Here is a 23,524-nt window from a genome sequence, read left to right as displayed (position 1 = left end):
AGAAGTTTGTTCTCACTGGAATAGACACTGACTCCGGATATGGGTTTGCTTATCCTGCATGCAGCGCTTCTGCCAAGACTAACATCTGTGGACTCATGAATGCCTTATCCACCGTCATGGTATTCCACACCACATTGCCTCTGACCAATGCGTTCACTTTACGGCTAAAGAAGTGTGGCAGTGGCTCATGCTCATGGAATTCACTGGTCTTACCATGTTCCCCATCATCCTGAAGCAGCTGGATTTATAGAACAGTGAAATGGTCTTTTGAAGTCACAATTACAAGGACAACTAGGTGACAATACTTTGCAGGGCTGGGGCAAAGTTCTCCAGAAGGCCATGTATGGTCTGAATCAGTGTCTAACATATGGTACTGTTTTTCCTATAGCCAGGATTCACAGGTCAAGAATCAAGGGGTGGAAGTGGAGGTGGCACCACTCCCCATCACCCCTAGTAACCCTACTAGCAATGTTTTTGCTTCCTGTTCCTGTGACATCACATTCTGCCTGCTTAGAGGTCTTAGTTCCAGAGGGAGGCACACTGTGATCCAGAGACACAGCAATGATTCAATTAAACTGGAAGTTCAGATTGCTACCTGGACACTTTGGGCTCCTCCTACCTTTAAGTCAACAGGTTAAGTAGGGGGTTACAGTGTTGGCTGGGGTGATTGACCCAGACTACCAAGATGAAATCAGTCTACTGTTTCATAACAGAGGTAAGGAAGAGTATGCATGGAGTACAGGAGATCCATTAAGGCATCTCTTAGTATTACCATTCCCTGTGATTAAGGTCAATGGGAAACTACAACAGCCCAATCCAGGCAGGACTACAAATGGTCCAGACCCTTCAGGAAAGAAGGTTTCGGTCAGACCACCAGGAAAAAACCACAACCTGTGGAGGTGCTTGCTGTAGATAAAGGGAATAGAGAATGGGTAGTAAAAGAAGGTAGTTATCAATACCAGCTATGACTACATGACCAGCTGCAGAAACAAGGACTGTAACCATCATGAGTATTTCCTCACCAACCCCCCAGCTAACATCATATTGAAAGGGGAAAAGCTGAAACCTTTCCTCCAGGAACTGGGACAAGATAAGGATACCCACTTTCATCACGGCTATTCAAAAGAGTACTGGAAGTCGAGGCCAGAGCAATCAGCAAGAGAAGAAATAAAAGGCATACAAATTGGAAAAGAAGAAGTCAAACTGTTCCTCTTTGCAGATACATGATCTTATATCTACAAAAACCTAAAGACTCTTACCAAAAAACTTAAGATTTTGATAAATGAATTCAGTAAAATTGCTGGATACAAAATCAGTGTACGAAAATCAGTGGCACTTCTCTACACCAATAATATCTAGATGAGAAAGAAATAAAAAAGCCAATCCCATTTACAACAGTCATAAAAAATATAAAATATCAGGGCTGGGTGCAGTGGCTCACGCCAGTAATCCCAGCACTCTGGGAGGCTGAGGTGGGTGTTCAAGACCTACCTGAACAACAAGGCAAAATCCCTGCTCTACAAAAAATACAGAAGAGTTAGCCAGATGTGGTGGTGCATGCCTGTAGTCCCAGTTACTCAGGAGGCTGAGGTGGGAGGATCATGTGAGCCCAGGAAGTCAAGGGTGCTGTGAGTCATGATCACATCATTATACTCCAGCAGCCTGAGCAACAGAGCAAGACCCTGTCGCTAAATAAATAAGTAAATAAAATAAAATAAAATACACACACACACACACACACACACACACACACACACACACACAGTCTTTCTCTCTCTCTCTCTTTCTCTCTCTCTCTCTTTCTTTCTCTCTCTCTCTCTCTCTCTCCCCAATATCTAGGAATAAATTTAACCAAGGAGGTGAAAGAAAACAAGAAAAACAAAACACTAGTATAAAAAATTGAAGGCTGGGCATGGCAGCTCACAACTGTAATCCCAGCACTTTGGGAGGCTGAGGCAGGTGGATCACCTGAGGCCAGGAGTTCAAGACCAGCCTGGCCAACATGGTGAAACCTGTCTCCACAAAAATTAACTGGGCATGATAGTGGGTGCCTGTAATCCCAGCTACTCAGGAGGCCGAAGTAGGAGAATCGCTTGAACCCAGGAGGTGGAAGCTGTAGTGAGCTGAGATTGTACCACTGTACTCCAGCCTGGGTGACAGAGCAAGGCTCCATCTCAAAAACAACAACAAATAAATAAAAAAAGAAATGTAAGGTGACACAAAAAATATGGAAAACATCCCATGCCCCATTGGATTGGAATTATATCATTAAAATGACCACATTGCCCAAAAAAATCTATAGATTCAATGCAATCCCAATCAAAATATCAATGCTGAAAATGGCAAATAGGAGGCAGGACTAACTTGCAGCTCCCACTCGGGTGGATGGAGCAGTGTGGAGACTCACATTATGAACTTTTGCCCTAAGAACTACCACAGAAACATACTAGCAAAGCTGAGAGAATCCACAGACCCTTTGAAGGAGGTGGATTGCCACTGCAGGCTTCATTGGGACAGTTGAGGAACTGTACGTTGGCTTGCTTTCTCAGCTGGGAGGCTTGTGGCCTGGGGCAAGTTCTCAGGTCAGCTCACCGGCTGCCTGGAAATAAACTCGGTGCTGTTGGGGGTGCACAGTGGGAGTGAGACCAGTCTTTTGGGCTGCAGGCTGTGTGGGTGCTGGGTAAGGCCTGTGGGTGCCAGCTTTCCACCACTTCCCTGGTGAAGTGTGCAATGCAGCAGAGGCAGTCAGAATCCACCTGGGAACACAGCTCCATTGGCCTGGGAACTATACCCTAAACCCTCACAACAGCTTCATCAAGTCCCACCCAAGGAGAGTCTGAGCTCAGATATGCCTAACTCTGCACCTACCTGATAGTCTTTGTCTACCTTCCCTGGTAGCTGAAGACAAAGGACATCACTTGGGAGCTCTTGACCCTAGGGCAAGTTTGCATCCTCCTTATACTACTGCAGCTGATGAACACGAGCCACCTCCTGGCTGAAAATGCCACCTCCTGGCTGGAGGCCAACCAACACAAAACCAGCACACTTAACAAAAATACAACCAAGGACCCTCAGAGAGTCCACTTCACTCCCCTGCTACCTCCACTGGAGCAGGTGCTGGTATCCACAGCTGAGAGACCTGAAGACGGATCACATCACAGGACTCTGTAGACACTCTCCAGGACCAGCCCAGTGCCTGTTAGCTCTGCTAGGTGGCTAGATCAAGAAGAGAAATAACAATCACTGCAGTTTGGCTCTCAGTAAGCCCCATCCCTAGGGGAAGGGGGAGAACATCACATCAAGGGAGTACACCATGGGACCAAAGAATCTAAACAGTTGCCTGTGAGTCCCAGATCTTTCCTCTGACATTGTCTACCCAAATGAGAAGGAACCAGGAAAACAACTGTGGTAATATGGCAAAACAACGTTCTTCAATACCCCCAAAAGATCATGCCAGCTCACCACAATGGATCCAATTCAAGAAGAAATCTCTGAATTGCCAGAAAAAGAATTCAGAAGGTTAATTATTAAGCTAATCAATGAGGCACCAGAGAAAGGTGAAGTCCAACTTAAATAAATCCACAAAATGATACAGGATATGAATGAAAAAATCTCCAGTGAAATAGCGTAAATAAAAAAAGATCACAACTTCTCGAAATGAAGGCCACACTTAGAGAAATGCAAAGTCTCACCAACAAGTAGAAGAAAGAACTTCAGAGCTCAAAGACCAGGCTTTTAAATTAACCCAATCTGACAAAGACAAAGAAAAAAGAATTAAAAACAAATGAACAAAGCCACCAAGACATTTGCGATTATGTTAAATGACCAAACCTAAGAATAACTGGTATTCCTAAGGAAGAAGAGAAATCTAAAAGTCTGGAAAACATATGTGAGGGAATAATTGAGGAAAACTTCCCTGGCCTTGCCAGAGATCTAGACATCGAAACACAAGAAACTCAAAGAACACCCAGGAAATTCATCAAAAAAGATGAACACCTCAGCACATAGTCATCATGTTATCTAAAGTCAAGATGAAGGAAAAATCTTAAGAGCTGCGAGGCAAAAGCATCAGGTAACCTATAAAGGTAAACCTAACAGATTAACAGCAAATATCCTATAAGCTAGAAAAGACTGAGATCCTACCTTTAGCCTCAAACAAAACAATTATCAGCCAAGTATTTTGTATCCAGCGAAATCCAGCTTCATAAATGAAGGAAAGATACAGTCTTTTCCAGAAAAACAAATGCTCAGAGAATTTGCCACTAGGAAACCAGCACTACAAGAACTACTAAAAGGAGCTCTGAATCTTGAAACAAATTATTGAAATACACCAAAATAGAACCTCCTTAATGCATAAATCTCACATGACCTGTAAAACAATAACACAATGAAAAAAATAAAGGTATTCAGGCAACAAATAGTATGATGTATAGAAGAGTACCTCACAGTGTCAATACTAATACTGAATGTAAATGGCCTAAATGCTGCACTTAAAAGATACGGAATGGCAGAATGGATAAGAATTCACCAAATATCTCCTGTTTTCGAGAAACTTACCTGACACATAAGGAGTCACATAAAGTTAAGGTAGAGGGGTGGAAAAAGATATTCTATGCAAATGGACACCAAAAGCAAGCAGGAGTAGCTATTCTTATACCAGACAAAACAAACATAAAGCAACAACAGTAAAAGACAAAGAGGGACATTATATAATGATAAAAGGACCAGTCCAACAGGAAAATATCACAATCCTAAATATATATGCACTTAACACTAGAGCTCCCAAATTTATAAAGCAATCAGTACTAGACTTATGGAATGAGAAAGATAGCAGAATAATAGTGGGTAACTTCAAATACTCCAACAACAGCACTAGACAGGTCATTAAGACAGAAAGTCAACAAAGAAACAATGGACAACGGACTTGAATTATACTCTAGAACAAATGGAGTTAACAGATATTTACAGAACATTCTACCCAACAAATGTTGGCCATACATTCTATTCATCAGTACATGGAACATTCTCCAAGATAGACCATATGATAGGCCACAAAACAAATCTGAACAAATTTAAGAAATTCAAAATTATAGCAAGTATATCTCAGACCACAGTGGAATCAAATTGGAAATCAACTCCAAAAGGAAACCTCGAAACCATGCAAATACATGAAAATTAAATAACCCACTCCTGAATGATCATTGGGTCAATAATGAAGTTAAGATGGAAATTTAAAAAATTTTTTGAACTGAAAGATAACAGTGACACAACCTATCAAAACCTCTGTGATATGGCACAAGCAGTGCTAAGAGGAAAGTTCATAGCATTAAATGTCTACATAAAAAAGTCTGAAAGAGCACAAATAGACAATCTAAGGTCACACCTGAAGGAACCAGAGGAACAAGAACATGCCAAACCCAAACCCAGGAGAAGAAAAGACATAACCAAGATCAGAGAAGAACTAAATGAAAATTAAAACAAAAAAAATACAAAAAAAACAAAAATTAGCCAGGTGTGGTGGTGCACACCTGTAATCCCAGCTACTCAGGAGGCTGAGGCAGGAGAATTGCCTGAACCCAGGAGGCAGAGGTTGCGGTGAGCCGAGATCGCGCCATTGCACTCCAGCCTGGGTAACGAGCGAAACTCCGTCTCAAAAAAAAAAAAAAAAAAAAAAAAAAAAAAAAAAAAAAAAAAAAAAAAAAAAAAAAAAAAAAAAAAAAAAAAAAAAAAAAAAAAAAAAAAAAAAAAAAAAAAAAAAAAAAAAAAAAAGATAAATGAAACAAAAATCTGGTTCTTTTAAAAGATAAATAAAATTGATAGACCATTAGCGAGATTAACCAAGAAAAGAAGAAAGAAGATCCAAATAAGCTCAATTGGAAACAAAACAGGAATATTATAATATAACCAATACCAAGGTATGGAAGATCATTCGAGGTTACTGTGAATACCTGTACGTGCATAAACTAGAAAACCTAGAGGAGAGAGGCAAATTCCTGGAAATATACAACCATCCTAGATTTAACCAGGAAGATACAGAATCTCTCAACAGATCAGAAATGAGATTGAAATGGTAATTTAAAAGTTACCATCAAAAAAGGTCCAGGACCAGACAGATTGACAGACGAATTTGATCAGACATTCAAAGAAGAATTGGTACCAATCCTATTGACACTATTCCAAAAGGTAGAGAAAGAGGGAATTCTTTCTAAGTCATTCTGTGAAACCAGTATCACCATAATAACAAAACCAGGAAAGGATATAACAATAAAAAGAAAACTGCAGACCAATATACCTGATCCACATACACACAAAAATCCTCAACAAAACTTGCTAACCAAATCCAGCAGCATATCAAAAAGATAATCCACCAGGTTCAAGTGGGTTTCATACTAGGGATGCAGAGATGGTTTAACATCTGCAAGTCAATAAATGTGATATACCACATAAACAGAATTAAAAACAAAAAACACATGATCATCTTAATAGATGCAGAAAAAGCATTTGACAAAACCCAGTATCCCTTTATGATTAAAACCCTAGCAAAGTCGACATAGAAGGAACACACCTTAATAAAAGCCATCTATGACAAACCAACAGTCAACATTATACTGAATGGGAAAAAGTTGAAAGCATTTGCCCAAGAACTGGAACAAGACAAGGATGCCCACTTTCACCACTTTTCTTCAACATAATACAGAAGTTCTAGCCAGAGCAATAAGACAAAATAAATAAATAAAGGGAATCCAAATTGGTAAAGCGGAAGTCAATTCACTGTTTGCTGAGATGATCACATACCTAAAAACCCTAAAAACTCCTCCAAAAGGCTCCTAGAACTGGTAAATGAATTCAGCAAAGTTTCAGGATACAAAATTAATGTACACATCAGTAGCTCTGCTATACAACAACAGCAACCAAGCTGAGAATCAAATCAAGAACTCAACCCCTTTTACAATAGCTGCAAAAAAATTAAAATACTTAGGAATATATCTAACCAAAAAGGTGAAAGACCTCTACAAGGAAAACTACAAAACATTCCTGAAAGAACTCACAGATGACACAAACAAATGAGAACACATCCCATGCTCATGAATGGGTAGAATCAATCTTGTAAAAATGACATATTGCTAAAAGCAATCTATAAATTCAATACAATTCCCATCAAAATATCACCATCATTCTTCAAAATTAGAAAAAAACAATCTTAAATTTTATATCGAACCACAAAAGAGCCTGCAAAGCCAAAGCAAGACTAAGCAGAAAGAACAAATTTGAAGGCATCACATAACCTGAATTCAAATTATAATATTATATAAGGCCATAGTCATCAAAACAGCATGGTACTGGTATAAAAACAGACATATGGACAAATGGAAGAGAATGAACAGCCCAGTAATAAAGCTAAATACTTATGGCCCACTGATCTTCAGCAAAGTAAACAAAAACATAAAGCGGGAAAAGGACACCCTATTCAACAAATGATGCTGGAGTAGTTGTCAAGCCACATGTAGAAGAATAAAACTGAATCCTCATCTTTCACCTTATACAAAAAGGAATTCAAGATGGATCAAAGACTTATATCTAAGACCTGAAATCATAAAAATTCTAGAAGATAATATCAGAAAAACCCTTCTGGACACTGGCTTAGGCAAAGACTTCATGACCAAGAACCCAAAAGCAAACGCAACAAAGACAAAGATAAATAGTTGTTACTTAATTAAAGTAAAAAGCTTCTGCACAGCGAAAAATATAATCAAGACAGTAAACAAACAACCCACACAGAATGGGAGAAAATCTTCACAAAGTATGTATCTGACAAAGGACTAATACCCAGAATGTTCAGTGAATTAAAAACAAATCAGCAAGAGGAAAATAAACAATTCCATCAAAAAGGCGCTAAGGACATAAACAGACAATCCTCAAAAGACGATATACAAATGGCCAACAAATGTACACACACACACACACACACACACCCAACACACACACACACTGTGTATATGTGTGTGTGTGTGTATATATATATATATATATACATACACATGATATATATACATATATATACACACACACATACACACACCATGGAATACTACTTAGCCATAAAAAGGAATGAAATAATGGTATTCACAGCAACCTGGATGGGATTGGAGATGATTATACTAAATGAAGTAACTCAGGAATGAAAAAATAAACATCATTTGTCCTTACTCATAAGTGAGAGCTAAGCTATGAGGATGCAAAGACATAAGAATGATACAATGTACTTCAGGATACTGTGGGGAAGGGAAGGGTGGTAGGAGAGTGAGGGATAAAAGACTACATACTGTATATAGTATACACTGCTTGGGTGATAGATGCACTAAAATCTGAGAAATCACCACTGAAGAATTTATTCATGTACTAGAAAGTACAATAAAATATCTCCCCCCAAACAAAATACAAATGTCATTCTTCACAGTTAGAAAAAACAATCCTAAAATTCATACAGAACCAAAAAAAGAGCCCAAACAGCTAAAATTATCCTGAGCAAAAAGGGTAAAGCTGGGGGCTTCACATTACCTAAATTCAAAAATTTATTACAAGGTTATAGTAACCAAAACAACATGGTATTGGCATAAAAATAGACAAATAAATAGATGGAACAGAATAGAGAACCCAGAAATAAAAGCCACATATTTATAATCAATTCCTCTTTGATAAAGTTGATAAGAACCTACACTGGAGAAAGGTCATGCTTCTTCTTCAATAAGTGGTGCTCGGAAATCTAAAAACTCATCCTAAATAAGAATGAAGCTGAACTCTTATCTCTTGCCATATACAAAAAAAAGTTAAATAAAAATGGATGAAAAACAAACATAAAACTCAAACTTATAAAAAATACTCGAAAAAAACCTAGGGAAAACTATCCTGGGCATTGGTTTAGGCAAAAAAATTATGACAAAGACCCTGAAAATACAGGCAACAAAACCAAAAATTCACAAATGGGACTATATTAAACTAAAAAAGCACAGCAAAAGAAACAATCAACAGAGTGAAAAGAATCTGTTGAACAGAAGAAAATGAAAACTATTCATTCTAAAAAGGACTATTAGCCACAATATACAAAGAACTGAAACAACAGGCAACACATAATTCTCTTAAAAAGTGGGCGTAGGACATACGTAAGCATTTGTCAAAAGAAGACATACAAATAGTCAACAAGTATATGAAAAAAATGCTCAACATCACTAGTAATCAGAGAAAGGCAAATCGAAATCACAATGAGATGTCATCTTACCCTGGTCAGAATGGCTGTTATTTAAAAGGCAACAAATAACTGATGCAGGTGAGGATATGGAGAAAAAGGACCTCTTGCAAACTGTTGCTGGGAATGTAAACTAGTACAGTCACTATGGAAAAGAGGATAGAGAGTTCTCAAAGACACTAGAATTACCATTCAATCCAGCAAGCCCACTACCCAAAGAAAAAGAAATCAATATATCAAAGGGATACCTGCACTCATGTTTATTGCAGCACCATTCACAAAAGCAAAGATATGGAATTAACTTAAGTGTCCATCAAGTGCCTATCAACAGTCCAACAGATTAAAAAAGCAGATGTATATACACAAAATGGTATACTATTCAGCCATAAAGAATAATGACATCATGTCATTTGCAGCATCAAAGATGGAACTGGAGGCCATTATCAAGTGAAATATGCCAGGAACAAAATAACAAATATTGCACATTCTCACTTACATATGGGAGCTAATAAAATCTGATCACACAGAGGTAGAGAGTAGAAACACCAACAGGGAAGGGTGATACAGAGGAAAGAGAAAGGAAGGAGGAGGGAGGATAAGGAGGACTGGGTTAAACAGTTCAAACCTACAGTAAGATAGAAGGAATAAATTAAGTATTTGATAGTAGAGTAGGGTGACTATATTCCGCAAAAATGTATTGTACTAACTTGATGGATACTCTAAAAGTACCCTGGCTTGATCACTATGTATCATATACATGTAACAATTTCTTATGTACCCCATAGATTTGTGCAAGTAATACAAACAAGGCTGAGACAGGAAGATCACTTGAGCCCAGGAATCTGAGATTATAGTGTGCTATGATCACATCACTGCACTCCAGCCTGAGTGACAGGCTAAATAAATAAATAAATGAATGAATAAAATTAAAAAAATTTAAAAACTACAAGAAAATGAACAACCAATTTAACAAAGGGCAAAAGATCTGAAGATACCTCATCACAGAAGACATAACAGATGTCAAATAAGTACATGAAAAAATGTTCAACATCATATGTCAGGGAATTGGAAATTAGGCCAACAATAAAATACCAGTACATCTATTAGAATAGCCCAAATCCAAAACACTGACAACATCAAACGTGGGTAAAGATGTGGAGAAACAAAAGCTCTCATTAATTGCTGATGGGAATGCAAAATGATATAGCCATTTGGAAGACAGTTTGTTTCTTACAAAATGAAACATTCTTTTACTGTAAGATCTTGCAATCACTCTTAGTATTTACCCAAATGAGATGAAAACCTGTGCTTACACAAAAACACACATATGGATGTTTACTGTAGCTTTATTCATATAATTGCCAAGTGGAAAGAGATCAAGATGTCCTTTAGCAGGTGAACGGATAAACTGTGGCACATCCAGACAACTGATTATTCAGTACTAAAAAGAAATGAGCTGTCAAGCCATGAAAAGACATAGAGGAGCCTTAAATGAATATTACCAAGTGAAAGAGGCCAGTCCAGAAAGGCTATATGCTATATCATGCTAACTATATGACATTCTGGAAAAGGCAGTAAAAGGAACAGTGGGGACAGTAAAAGCAACAGTGGTTTCCAGGGCCTTAGAGAGGAGAGATGAATGATTAGGCGGCACACAGGAGATTTGTAGGGCAATGAAAATACTGTATATGATACCATAATGGTGGATACATATCACTACACATTTATCCAAACCCACAGAATTTACAATACCAAGAGTGAACCCTCATGTAAAGTCTAGGGTTTGGGTGATAATGATGTGTCAGTGCAGATCATGGATTGTAACAAATGCACCACTCTGGTGGGCGATGTTGATAATGGGGAGTGTGTGTATGATGGCAGGGCATATATATGGACTCTGCCTTCTACTGGATTTTGCTGGGAACTTAAAACTGATCTAAAAATAAAGTCTATATAAAATACATTATTTTTTTTTCAGAACAGCAAAAATATATGCAAACTAATTCTATGATTATTAAAAATGGAAGTCCAATGTTTTTATTTTTTTATTCAATGCCTTAACTCCCCAAACAAGTTTCTAGGTAGAAGACTATTCCAAACTATACAAGAAAGGATGTGATGTGGGTTTTGTAAACTGGACATTTATCAACCATTTAAAGTGGGAGGTCTTAAAGGCTCTCTTTACTCCCTTGTTACTGAATGTTACTTTTGGGATGTGTAAGATCTTTACGATACACTTTAAAATTGTATCCTCATCTTTTTATTTAATACTTCTCTGACTAGTCTAAGCTCCTAACAAGTCTTAGGTCTTATCTTCACACCTCCAAAATCCAGTTCAAACTGTGATGATAGAACGTATACAGCAAATAAATGTTAGGTGTTTTATTCAATGAGAATACAGAATCAAAGGAAATCTATAACTAAATTCATGAAACATCATGAAATAATTCTAAAATGCTTTAAAATCAAGACATTCAAAAACTGCATTTCACTGCTTTTAAATCAAGGCATTTAACATTCTCAAAATGAATTTATATACTAGGCTTGAGCTTCTTAAGTTCAGTTTCCAAGTTTATATGCAATAAAGCAAGGTTGTTGATCTATTTAAAAGAGGAATGTTCCGAGTTGGGAAGTTTATAAACTAGGTAACTGGAAAGAACAATTCAGAAGGAAAATACTGACTGATCTCAATTAAAAAAAAGGGTCCTGGTCAGTAGATTTCTCATTTTCCCATGAGTATAAATATATTTAACTGAAAAAATTCGGTTAGAATAACATATTACTATTTCTGTCAATATAACCTGACAATATACCAAAGCCAAGTCAGAAATTGTTATAATTAAAACAATGCAAGGCAGTAATCACATGATATAATTATGGTAGTTAACTGTGATCTAATTCCCCCCCCATTTCTATGCTTTTTAAAAAATTAGATTCAAAGTAGAGTGAATCACATTCTAATATAATTTTTAAAATTTTCTATATTTAACTGTCTTCTAGCATAGTTTATATAGTATAAACCTGAAATATTATGTTTCAAAAATTGAATTATATAAAAATAACCTAGGCCAAACTTTTTCAAAGCACCAAATTTGCTCAGATGGAATCCACATTTCACCAGAAGAGGTTGAACACTATTAGTATAAAACACCAACAAAAGTGGATGTCAGCAACTTCATGTTAAACATCTGTGTTACATTTCCATAGAAGAATGCCTAACATACACATTGTAAACCATCATAAATCACAACTGTAAAAAATAAAAATAAAAACTTACAGCTCCTTTGCAGTAGAGTCGTAACTTCCCAGATGGAGTGCGAACAATCACTGACATTCTTTTTCTAGCACTGAAAGAAAGAGGTTTTCTATAATGTGTCATCTTACCAAAGATATGCATCTATACGCTTGTAATGCCTCACATATTTTAATATTCACAGTGAAAAAGTAAATCTGACCAAATCATGAGCCCTAATCTTCCACATACACAAACTATCCTGTGTGTACAGTTGGGCACCTGTAAAAGTTACATTATGCTTTTTAAGGCACCAGGGTACTATCTACTGTTCCAGTGGAATAGTTGACAAAATAGTTCCTCAGAAACCTGCAAGAGCTCATACCCATCAGAGGAGAGTCCTGGTTCAATGTTTTCAGATTTGAAAAAATATTTAAGTTGGTTTCTTAAGGGATAAATTATGTTACAGTTTTTATTAAAAACAGAAATATCAATAAAAATCAATTTTTATTAAAAATAGAAATGATAATCAGTGATAACTCATCACACATAAAGGTCAATGCTAGTACTTTAAAAAACAACTCAAGCATTCACAACTATTGTTTTTCAATGATGACTAGCAAACCATTGGCTTCATGCTAAAAACCTAATTTATGCAGCAAACTTAAGCTAATGAGCACAAACATTTTAATACTGTGTTGGTGACATAGTTTAATAAGAACTGTGTCAAATGTACATCTTTCAATGCATTAATAAAAAAGAGATAGCAAATAACATTGAATGGAAGAAACTGGGACAGCATTACAAAGGATAGGACTCATTTGGACCATCAGTATATAAGCATCCTCCTCAGAACTGAGGGCAGAAAAGGACTTCTCAAATGTCTCTATCTACTAGTTGTTTTACCTGCTAAAAAAACTGAAATGAGTTCAATATACAACAGCTGTCAGTTATGGTATCATAGTATACAGTCAGGAGTTTCTTTCAGAGGAATTTAGAAACATTTAAGTTCCCTCTTTCTCCATCCATAATGCTCCTGGTATTACTACCTCAATCTCTATCCTTGTACATCAGGAACACATTTAATCGTAATGTGTTTGTAATGACACCTATACATTCTACATTAGCCCTTCCTGGTTCATGCCTCTTTTACTTCAGCTTTGATAATGTGGTCCCAAATTCATCAACTTCCTCGTTCTTCTCTTCCTGGTGTAATCTCCAAATACTGGATGAATGAGAGCTCTCTTTTGTGGTACATCAAAGTAAGTAGATTTTGCTGAAGAAAAGTTATTAGTTGCCATTTAGATATGTTTTTTAAACCACACTTAGAAATTTTGTATGTCTTGTCATACCCGGCCATAGAGATTAGCAAATACATGATGTTATGCAACACCAACTAGGTGCTCCTTACTGCCTAGTAGCCCATCACATTCCAACAAGCTTGCTCTCTCACCCTGTGCAGGGCTACAGCACATCTTCTTGATTCTCCAAGACTCCCATGCTCCCTCCTCACCCCAGAACCTTGACAGAAATTCACCTTGATAAAAACTTCAGATAAGAAATCCCTTTTTGGCAGTGGCTCACACCTGTAATCGCAGCACTTTGGGAGGCTGAAGTGGGTGGATCACTTGAGGTCAGGAGTTCGACACCAGTCTGGCCAACATGATGAAACCCTATCTCTACTAAAAATACAAAATTTAGCCAGTTGTGGTGACGTGCACCTGTAATCCCAGCTACTCAGGAGGCTGAGGCACGAGAATTACTTGAATCTGGGAGGTGGAGGTTGCAGTAAGCCAAGATCACGCCCCTGTATCCAGCCTGGGTGACAGAGCGAGACTCTGTCTAGGGGGGAGGGAGAGGTAAGCTGAATGGGGGAAGAAATCACTTTTCTTTCTGCCATTAAAACCTGCATATCTATGTGTGCACCATCCCCTCCATCTTTTTTGCTGATATGATGGAAGAAACATTTTCCTGTCAGAGGTCTTCCTTCCACATGTCTATGAACCTCCTCTCATCCCACTTTCTCAGTAACCTCACTCCATAGGTTATGCTGTTCTCCCCTGAATCTGCCTTTTCTCCTTCTATAAAGATCCTGTTCATAAGCATTTAAACATACTCTGGTCTCTCCCCTACAAAATTCAGCCCCATGCAAGCACGCCTCCATTAAGCCATATCCTTCAACTCTTTCACATTTCAACGTCTCTAAACCATCACTACGTGTACTGCCTTCACTCATCTCCCCACTTAATTCCCAGTCTTTTCCTTTTTGTTCTCTCCTCACCATTCCAATGAATAGCTACATTTGACAAATGCTTCTCAAACTTCTTACCTAAACTTGCAGCAGTCTCTGACACAGATGACCACTCTTTCCTTGCGCCCTCTTCTCCTGGCTCTGTGCCCTGACCCTCTCTGTCCTCTACATCTGTAACAACAAGGTCATCTCTTTTGCTGATTCCTCTTTTTCTAATCAACCCTTATACTAATGGTTTAATTGTTAGCCTTCCATTTTCCCCTCACTTTATATCTCATCTTCAGGAGGTCCCATTCAATTTTATGACCTCAAATACCACTTGCCAATTACTGTCTGCCAAATCACTATTTCAGCCACAGATTTCTCTTTTGTTTCAGGCCCTTATATTCAACTGCTTACCTGACACCTCCATTTGTATGTCTCATAGGCATCTAAAACTAAGACTTCAAACATTTTAACCTCCACTATTCCTCCTCCCACTTCTGCCATCTGTGTAAAGGTACTCTATCTACCCAGTTGTTCACGCCAGAGACCCTAACCTCTTCCTCTTTTCGCCTTCTACCTCCAGTCCCTGAAGTCCCTCTGATATTCCTCTACAAGGTACACGGATTCCATCAACTTTCTTTTATTTTCATTACCATCATCCTAGTTTAAACCACTAATGTCTTTCATAGCGACTATTTTACCAGCATCACATTCACTTTTCTCATGTCATTCTTAAACCCGCCTTCATCACTGAATTGTGAAAGAACAGAAACTCCCAACTCTGCTTTATTTTCTTCTTCACGGCACTCATCACCTAGCATGGTGCCTTCTAAGTGTGGTTTAAAAAACATTTCTAAATGCCAATTAATGGGCTACTTATGACAGTCTACAGATATACTACAAATAAGCTTGGGAAAAACGATCGCTTTGACATGAAAAGAGATGAGGGTTACACTTCGAAAATCAGCTGTTTAATTATTTAATGTATTCATCTTCTTTGGGATCATCAGAGCATACAAGTTAAAAAAAAAAACTGTAAATTTTTTTTACAAAAATAATGGGGTCAGACAGACCCCATTATTTTTGTTATTAACCACTGGCATGTGGTCACTCCCAATCAAGGCAGCAAACGGAGTTGGCACAGAAAAGGAAATGCCTCCCCTACGCAATGTACAAGCTTGCGTTATGCAGAAGAAAGTTCAAGAAAAATGATGGACACTTATTTCCCTGAACAACAGCATTACTTCCTCATGGCCTTAATTCTGTGAAGTGTCCTGTCTTTTATGATGCCATCTTTAAAGACCCTGCAGCAAAGGCCCCTCTGCTTCAAGAATGCAGGTAAGCTGGGAAATTACATGGTCATGTGGGAGTAAAAGGCTAAAAACTCACAGACTTATCACTGATTGTAACTAAAGTGATCTATTATTCGTCCTTAAGAAATAAAATAAGTCAGACAATCAGTTTGCTTTCTGTCCTTTCCTACTAGATGATAACTGGTCTTACACCTAATAGAGACATGAATATGGTTTCCCAAATCCTGAAGACAATGAAATGTAATGAGCATTCAATTAGAATGCTGGCTTCCTGACTCTGACTCATCTCTTCTCCACCTACATCTGAAGCCTCTAAACATAACTGTGTTTCCAGATCGCCAGCCATAAGACACCTGGCCATATATGCAAGGTTTGTGAATCAGACAATTATATTTCAAAAAGGTTTCTTCATTTTCTAAATTTAAAAATCGATACATAGTATTTGTACATATTTATGGGGTATATGTGATATTTTGTTAGATGCATAGAATTTATAATGATCAAATCGGGGTATTTGGGATATGCATGATCTTGAGTATTTATTTACCTATCACTTGTATGTCCTGGGAACATTTTAAGTCTTGTCTTCCAGCTATTTTGAAATATACAACACATTGTTGTTAACTATAATTACCCTACTTCATTATGGAACATCTGAACTTACTTCTTCAACATAAGTGTAGGTTCGAACCCATTAACTAACCTCTCTTTATCCCTTTCCCTCCCACCCATACAGCTTCCCAGCCTCTGCTGTCTATCATTCTACTCTCTACCTCCATGAGATCTACTTTCCAAAAGACTTTAAAACTGCTACCAGTAGTCATGCATTGCAATACTCTGAAGAAAATGGTTTGTGATTTATCTACAGATAATGATGATCAAAAATGTACTCAAGATTTTGATTTAATATTTTGTCTAAACAAATTTAAATGAAAATAAAGCATACTTCCTAGTTATTCAAAAGGGAAAAAATAAAAATGGATATAAATTTATCTTATCCATACAAATCACTGAGCAGATGTTTTACCTGGTGAACTCCAAGACATTGAGCAACTCATATCTTTCTTCCTGCCCCAACTAAGAAGAAAAGGAATATATAATTACATACAGTTGGAAGCATTTTAAGCTTCTTGGAAATAAATCCTAGTCATAAAGTCTTCTTGTAAAAAATGCCAACACAAGCAAATTTTCCCTACTGAAATGTAGAAGGGAACTTACTAACTTTTACATTAACTAAGTTACTGAAAACAGAATATCCAAAACAGGAGAAAACCAAAAGGAATTCAAAGTATCACTGAAGAGTCCTTAGAATATAACCTGCCCAGACAAGAGAATGGAGGGCTTCAAAAGAGATGTCGTAAGATCTGTCATGCCAATGAACAGATTATGTGGTGCGACTGTATTGAGAAAAATATGTTAGAAGGTACGGGAACAATATAGATAATAGGGGGAAAAAAAGGGAAGCAATGGAAAAAAAAAGTAAGAGATTCATCTTTAGAAAATGATGGAAAAAGTGGCCAGGTCCAGTGACCACGCCTGTAATCCCAGTGCTTTGAGAGGCTGAGGTGGGAGAATCAACTGAGCCCGGGAATTCAAGACTAGTCTTGAAAATACAGCGTTAAAAAAAAATTTTAAAAAAAATTAGCTGTGGTGGCCCATGCCTATAGTCCCAGCTATTTTAGAGGCTGAGGTAGGAGGATCACTTGAGCTCAGGGGCTCAAGGCTACACTTAGCTATGACTGCACCACTGCACTCCAACCTGGGTGACAGAGCAAGACCTCATCTCTAAAAAAAAAATTGGTGTTAGGAAACACAAAATTTAAAAAACAAAAAATATAATTATCAAATACAACAATGTGCAGCTATGAATACTAGCACAGGTAAAATTGAAGGCAATACTACACAGAAGCTAAAAAATAATTTTTAAATAGCTATAATTTATATATAATAAAATGCATAAATCTTTAACAGAGTCAAGTGAAAATTGCATAGTTTGGTAACTTCCACCCTAATCAAGATATAAAACATTCCCAACATCCTATAAATTCCCTTGTGCCCTTTTTCAATCAATCTCCTCCCTGCCCTGAGGCAACCACTGTTTTGAATTCTATCACCATAAATCACTTTTTCCTGATCTTGAGCTGCATAAAAATGAAATTAAAACGGATGCACTCCTTTGTGTCTGACATTTTTTTTTCTCAGCATAATGTGTCTGATTCTTGTTTTGATTCATTTTTCATCCATGCTGTTGATGAATCAATAACTCATTCCTTTATATTGTTTAGATGTTCCATTGTGAGAATATATCACAATTTGTTTATCCATTCTTCTATTGATGGGTATTTGGTTTGGTTTCTAGTTTTTGGCTACTATGAATAAAGCTACTATGGGCATTTTTAAAGACAGAAACTTAATTTCTGCTGAATAACTGTGAGCACAATTGCTGGGTCAGGCGTAAGTTTACCTCAATTAGAGAATCACTTGGGTGAGTATGTAGTGCTATCTCATTGCGGTCTTAATCGTATCTCCTTGATGACTAACAATGCTTTTTCACATGCTTATTGGTCATCCATATGTCTTCTTTTGTGAAATGTCTGCTCAAGTCTTTTGCCCACTTTAAAAATTGGGCCTGAGTATTTAACTAAAAATTGGAATAAAACGATAATAATATTGGGAACATCAGGAAGGATAAACAAAAAGGATGGTGATTCAAGAGATACATCCTCATGTAACAGAATCAGAAGACACATTAAAATTGAGGAGTCAAAGCATGTATTAATAGTCACCTATTTTTTTGAAAATATGAGATGTATATATGCCTAAAGAAATAGCTAAAAAACCATCCAGTGGTTGCTTCTGGGGTGGGGAACCTCTATTTTATTATAAGCCTTTTGGTATTTATCTCTGAAGCTATGCAAATGTATTACTTGGATTAAAAAGAACCTTAAAAACAACTAACTTACTGAATCTATAATCACTGAGTCGGGTGTTCTTCCGGTGAAAACAAAATTCAATTGCTTGGCTGCTCTGACCAATGCTCCCTCGTCTGTTTTAGAAGAAGCGGTAAAAGCAAATACATGATTGAAAAAAAAAAAAATTTCAGTACAAGTGAAGTGCATTAAGGCAGTATAATTTTCTGTTCAATTAAAGGTCTTTTTATTCTGGCTCCTGTTATTAATCCAATTATTTTAAAATTACGTGATAATTCCAAAGAAATAAGGAGAATAATCTGAAGTATAGAACTCAGAGTTACATTTCTGAAATGTTAAGTCTCACGGTTAGTGATACATTCCTAAGAAGCTTAATTTAAATGTATCCCTTCATCCAGCATATTTGCTAGAAAACTTTCTCAAAAGCACTCAGAGAAAATTGCCTTCTAAAGTTTTATCCTTTTCCTCCTAAAATGTTGAGTCTAGAGAAATTAATTTTGCTAATTGAGGATTCAATTTAAACAGCTTTAAATGAGCGGACGATTTTACTATCCATGAATTTCATGTTATATAAAACCTTTTTATTGCTGAGAGTAGGATATGGCATAAGAAAACATACAGTTCCTGTCCTAACAGTACAAGGCATAACAGTTCTTATGCTTTTAAGGAATTTAGTATCTCCTATAAGTCACGGATGCTAGCTTAGAATACAGTTTAAAACACTTCTAACAAAGTTCTCATCAAATTGACTAACTACCCAATCTTACATTGAAAATGGGTCCAAAGTGTAAGTACCTAATATTGATAACTGTACTAATAATATTTTATAGAATCTCTTCAAATGTGTAAAACTTTCTTAACCCAAATAAATACACAAGCTCCTTTATTATCATTAACAAGAGAGAAAAGCAAAATTGTTCCAAAGTTATATATGCTTACTATATTCAGGCAAACACATCTTCCTTTTCCTACTTGTTCCTGTGCGAAATCAGCCTAAGAGTTCTTAGGTATTTATAAAGAAGGGAAAAATGATTATGTATATGTAAAAAACTATATTTTACACTTATGAGAATTATGTTACTCAGATTTTCATGTAACTTATGTCATATACCAAAAATTACATATACAAAGTTACATATTTTAAAATATCACATATATGTTTAATCTTGAAAAGCCAAGGTTTTTCCGATTGGTAAATAAAAATTTTTATATAAGAAAACACTTAATTTCGCTATCTTATTTTTTTTAAATTAAATTGACTTTTACATTCAAAACAATTATCCACACAAAAAAATACTTTACAATTGCTTCATTTGTACCTGGAGATGCTGCTTGATAAATAATCTTATCACCTTCTCGCTCTGGCACTGCTGTGTGACAGACCGCCATCATTGTAAGAAATTCACATATTATAGGTGCAGTCGGCTGTGAAAAATAAACACATGATTTAGCCTTTCTCACGTGAACATTTTTACACTGATAGTAATTATTATTCCATATCTATTAAGAACATAGCTGTTGGCTGGGCACGATCACTCACGCCTGTAATCCCAACACTTTGGGAGGCCAAGGTGGGCAGATCGCCTGAGGTCAGGAGTTCGAGACCTGTCTGGCCAGCATGGTGAAACCCTATCTCCACTAAAAATACAAAAATTAGCTGGTTGTGGTGGCAGGCACCTGTAATGCCAGCTACTTGGGAAGCTGAGGCAGGAGAATTGCTTGAGGAGGCAAAGGTTGCAGTGAGCTGAGATCCTGCCATTGTACTATCTAGCCTGGACAACAGAGCAAGACTGTGAGAAAGGAAAAAGTGAAAAGGAAAAAGGAAAAGAAAGGAAAGGAAAGGACAGGACATGGTTATTATAGATTAGAGGTATGGGATTATAGCCAACTAAGAAGCCAACATTGATTATAAAGAAAATGTGTTAATTTATGTTATTTTTCTACTCTTTCAATCATTTTCTAAACATTTATACAAGACAACTTGTATGTTGTCAAATACAAATAGTATAGTGAAAAAGACAGATGTAGCTGAATCTTGTCCTTGGAAGACAAAAGAAAAATTCAAAAATGTTCATTTACCCAGCTGTAATTCCTGATCAGATTTAAAATTTTAGGCATGTGATTTTACTGAATTGGGGTGATAATGACTGAGAATTTTTCTATAATGCTTTTTCCTTCCACTCGAAAAATGGTAGCTTTATTCATATTTTAATAAATAAAAAAATTATGAGCAACTCCTACGTCCAGTGGACTCTTACAGGCTGAGAAGACAGAAGGGTGTATCCTTTCTGCAGGGAGCTTAGGGTTTATAGGAGAAAAGAAGCCAAGTATTTTAAATATCTTCCTGTCTGGCTCCCAATAAAGAGAAATGTCATTCGATTTAGTAAAGGAAAAACATTTCTCAATGCTCTTGGGCAAAAAAAATAATAAAGTGAAGTGACTAGGAAGACAGATCAGAACATTATTTGAAAAAACTGTGTTCAGGCTAGAACAGTGGACTAAACACACGCATTGTCCCTGCCACGTGAAGCTTAGCATTGTGGGGAAGACAGAACACAAATAAATATACACTCATTATTTACTTATAGCATGACAAGCACTGTAAAGTAGGGAATATGCAAATATCATGTAATGTGACTTAAGCGAGTCTGTGGCTGTTCTCAAGATAATGTAATATTTGAGCTGATGAGGTTTTAGCCTCCTGAAGAATTGGGCAATGTGCTTTCCATCAAGCAGGAATAGGACATAGCTGAAAAGGTCATAAAGAAGGAAAGGATGATGTGTTTTAGAAAATAAAAGAAGGCCAGTGGGATAAGGAGAAAAAAAAGGAGCTCAAAATGAGGGTGATAGCTTAGGCAAGGGCCATATCATGTTACTTTGTGAGTGGAGAGAGAAGGCAGAGAATAGGCTTAAACAGGATAGTGAGGGGACTTGATTTTCCTTTGCATTTTTCAGCTCTCATGTGCAACAGTAACTGGATAGGAGTAAAAGTGGAACCCAGGAGACTGGCCAGGAGGCTACCACAGTAATCCACAGAGCGGGTTCTGGCGGTCTGGAGTGGGGTGGTGAAAATGAGGATTAACTGTAGCCGACACTCAAGACAGATTCTAGAAATCAGTATTGACAAGGGCTTGGTGTCTCAGAGATCTGGACATGGAGAGAAAAGGAGGCATTAAAGGCAACCCTCTAGTTCCTAGGAAGAATCGTAAGATAGGTGATGGTACAATTTATCGAAAGCTGAGAATCCAAGAGGGAAGGGGTGGTGTAGGTCTAGGTTTTGTAGATCCTGAAGTCAATATTTTGTTGAAGGTTAGTAGAGAAAACAGAGATAGAAAACACCCATATCAATATAATGATAGGGCCCCACTCGGGAAAAAGTGACAAGTCCACCTGTGCTAGAGAAGATGTATGTTTTGGGGTGACAATTAGGAGTTCAAGTTTTGCCATACTGGGCTTGAAATGGTTATGAGAATAAGTTCTGGGTTTAACTCCAGAAGACTCTATAATTTGATCTTATGAAATCTGAGTGTGTGTCAGTGTGATGGTTTAACTCCAGAAGACTCTATAATTTGATCTGATGAAATCTGAGTGTGTGTCAGTGTGAGTGTCAACTTGACTGAAAGATGGAAAGTATTGATCTTGGGTGTGTCTATGAGGGTATTGCCAAAGGAGATTAACGTTTGAGTCATTGGGCTGGGGAAGGCAGAACATCTAATCAGCTGCCAGCATGGACAGAATAAAAAGCAGGCAGAAAACTGAAAAGGCTAGACTGGCTTAGTCTCTCAGTCTACATCTTTCTCCCATGCTGGATGCTACCTGCACTCAAACATCGGACTCCAAGTTCTTCAGCTTTGGGACTTGGACTGGCTTCCTTGCTCCTCAGTGTGCAGACAGCCTATTGTGTGACCTTGTGATTGTGTGAGTTAATACTACTTAATAAACTACCCTTTATATATATCTCTCCATCCCATTAACTCTGTCCCCCTAGAGAACCTTAATAGATCAGTAACTTCATAAGCAGGATCTTCACATTGTGTGGCAGAAGCCTGAAGTTTCTATTGGAGATTTAGCACTGGCCTATGGTACTTAGCAGGTAATTTATTTCTATAGATATTCTAAAATTGTTAATATTGAGCTGTTTCAGAGAGGGTTCTATAATCACTTAAAATGAAACAATTTGAAAAGATAAAATATTAATAATATTAAAACCAACATGATGAATTCATGTTGGCCAAGTAAAAAGGATTTGGCATAGACTTTGATAATTATTAAAAATGATCATGAGGCTGGGTGCAGTGGCTCATGCCTGTAATCCCAGCACTTTGGGAGACTGAGGTGGGTGGATCACCTGAGATCAGGAGTTCGAGATCAGCTTGGCCAACACGACGAAAACCCCTCTCTACTAAAAATACAAAAATTAGTCAGGCATGGTGGCAGGTGCCTGTAATCTCAGCTACTTGGGAGGGTGAGGCAGGAAGATGCCTTGATTCCGGGAGGCAGAGGTTGCAGTAAGTCAAGATCACTCCACTGCACTCCAGCATGGGTGACACAGTAAGACTATCTCAGAAA

General features: G+C 37.3%; 1 protein-coding gene across 7 annotated transcripts in view; it reads right to left on the bottom strand.

Moving 5' to 3' along the window:
• The window catches only part of ATP8A1 (ATPase phospholipid transporting 8A1), a 248,531-nt gene that overhangs the window by 117,355 nt on the left and 107,652 nt on the right, over positions 1–23,524 (bottom strand). For all 7 annotated transcript variants that reach the window (XM_017544905.2, XM_017544903.2, XM_017544902.2 and 4 more), the window contains 4 exons: positions 20,275–20,380; positions 18,989–19,071; positions 17,053–17,102; positions 12,522–12,591 (listed from right to left, as the gene is read on the bottom strand). In XM_017544905.2, the coding sequence (XP_017400394.1) occupies positions 12,522–12,591; positions 17,053–17,102; positions 18,989–19,071; positions 20,275–20,380 (309 nt within the window). The remainder of the gene's footprint in view (positions 1–12,521; positions 12,592–17,052; positions 17,103–18,988; positions 19,072–20,274; positions 20,381–23,524) is intronic.

Source organism: Cebus imitator, unplaced genomic scaffold (genome assembly GCF_001604975.1).
Source record: "Cebus imitator isolate Cc_AM_T3 unplaced genomic scaffold, Cebus_imitator-1.0 Scaffold173, whole genome shotgun sequence".
Taxonomy (NCBI): domain Eukaryota; kingdom Metazoa; phylum Chordata; class Mammalia; order Primates; family Cebidae; genus Cebus; species Cebus imitator.
Note: the sequence above shows the minus strand (reverse complement) of the source record. Positions and strands in the feature narration are given on the sequence as shown.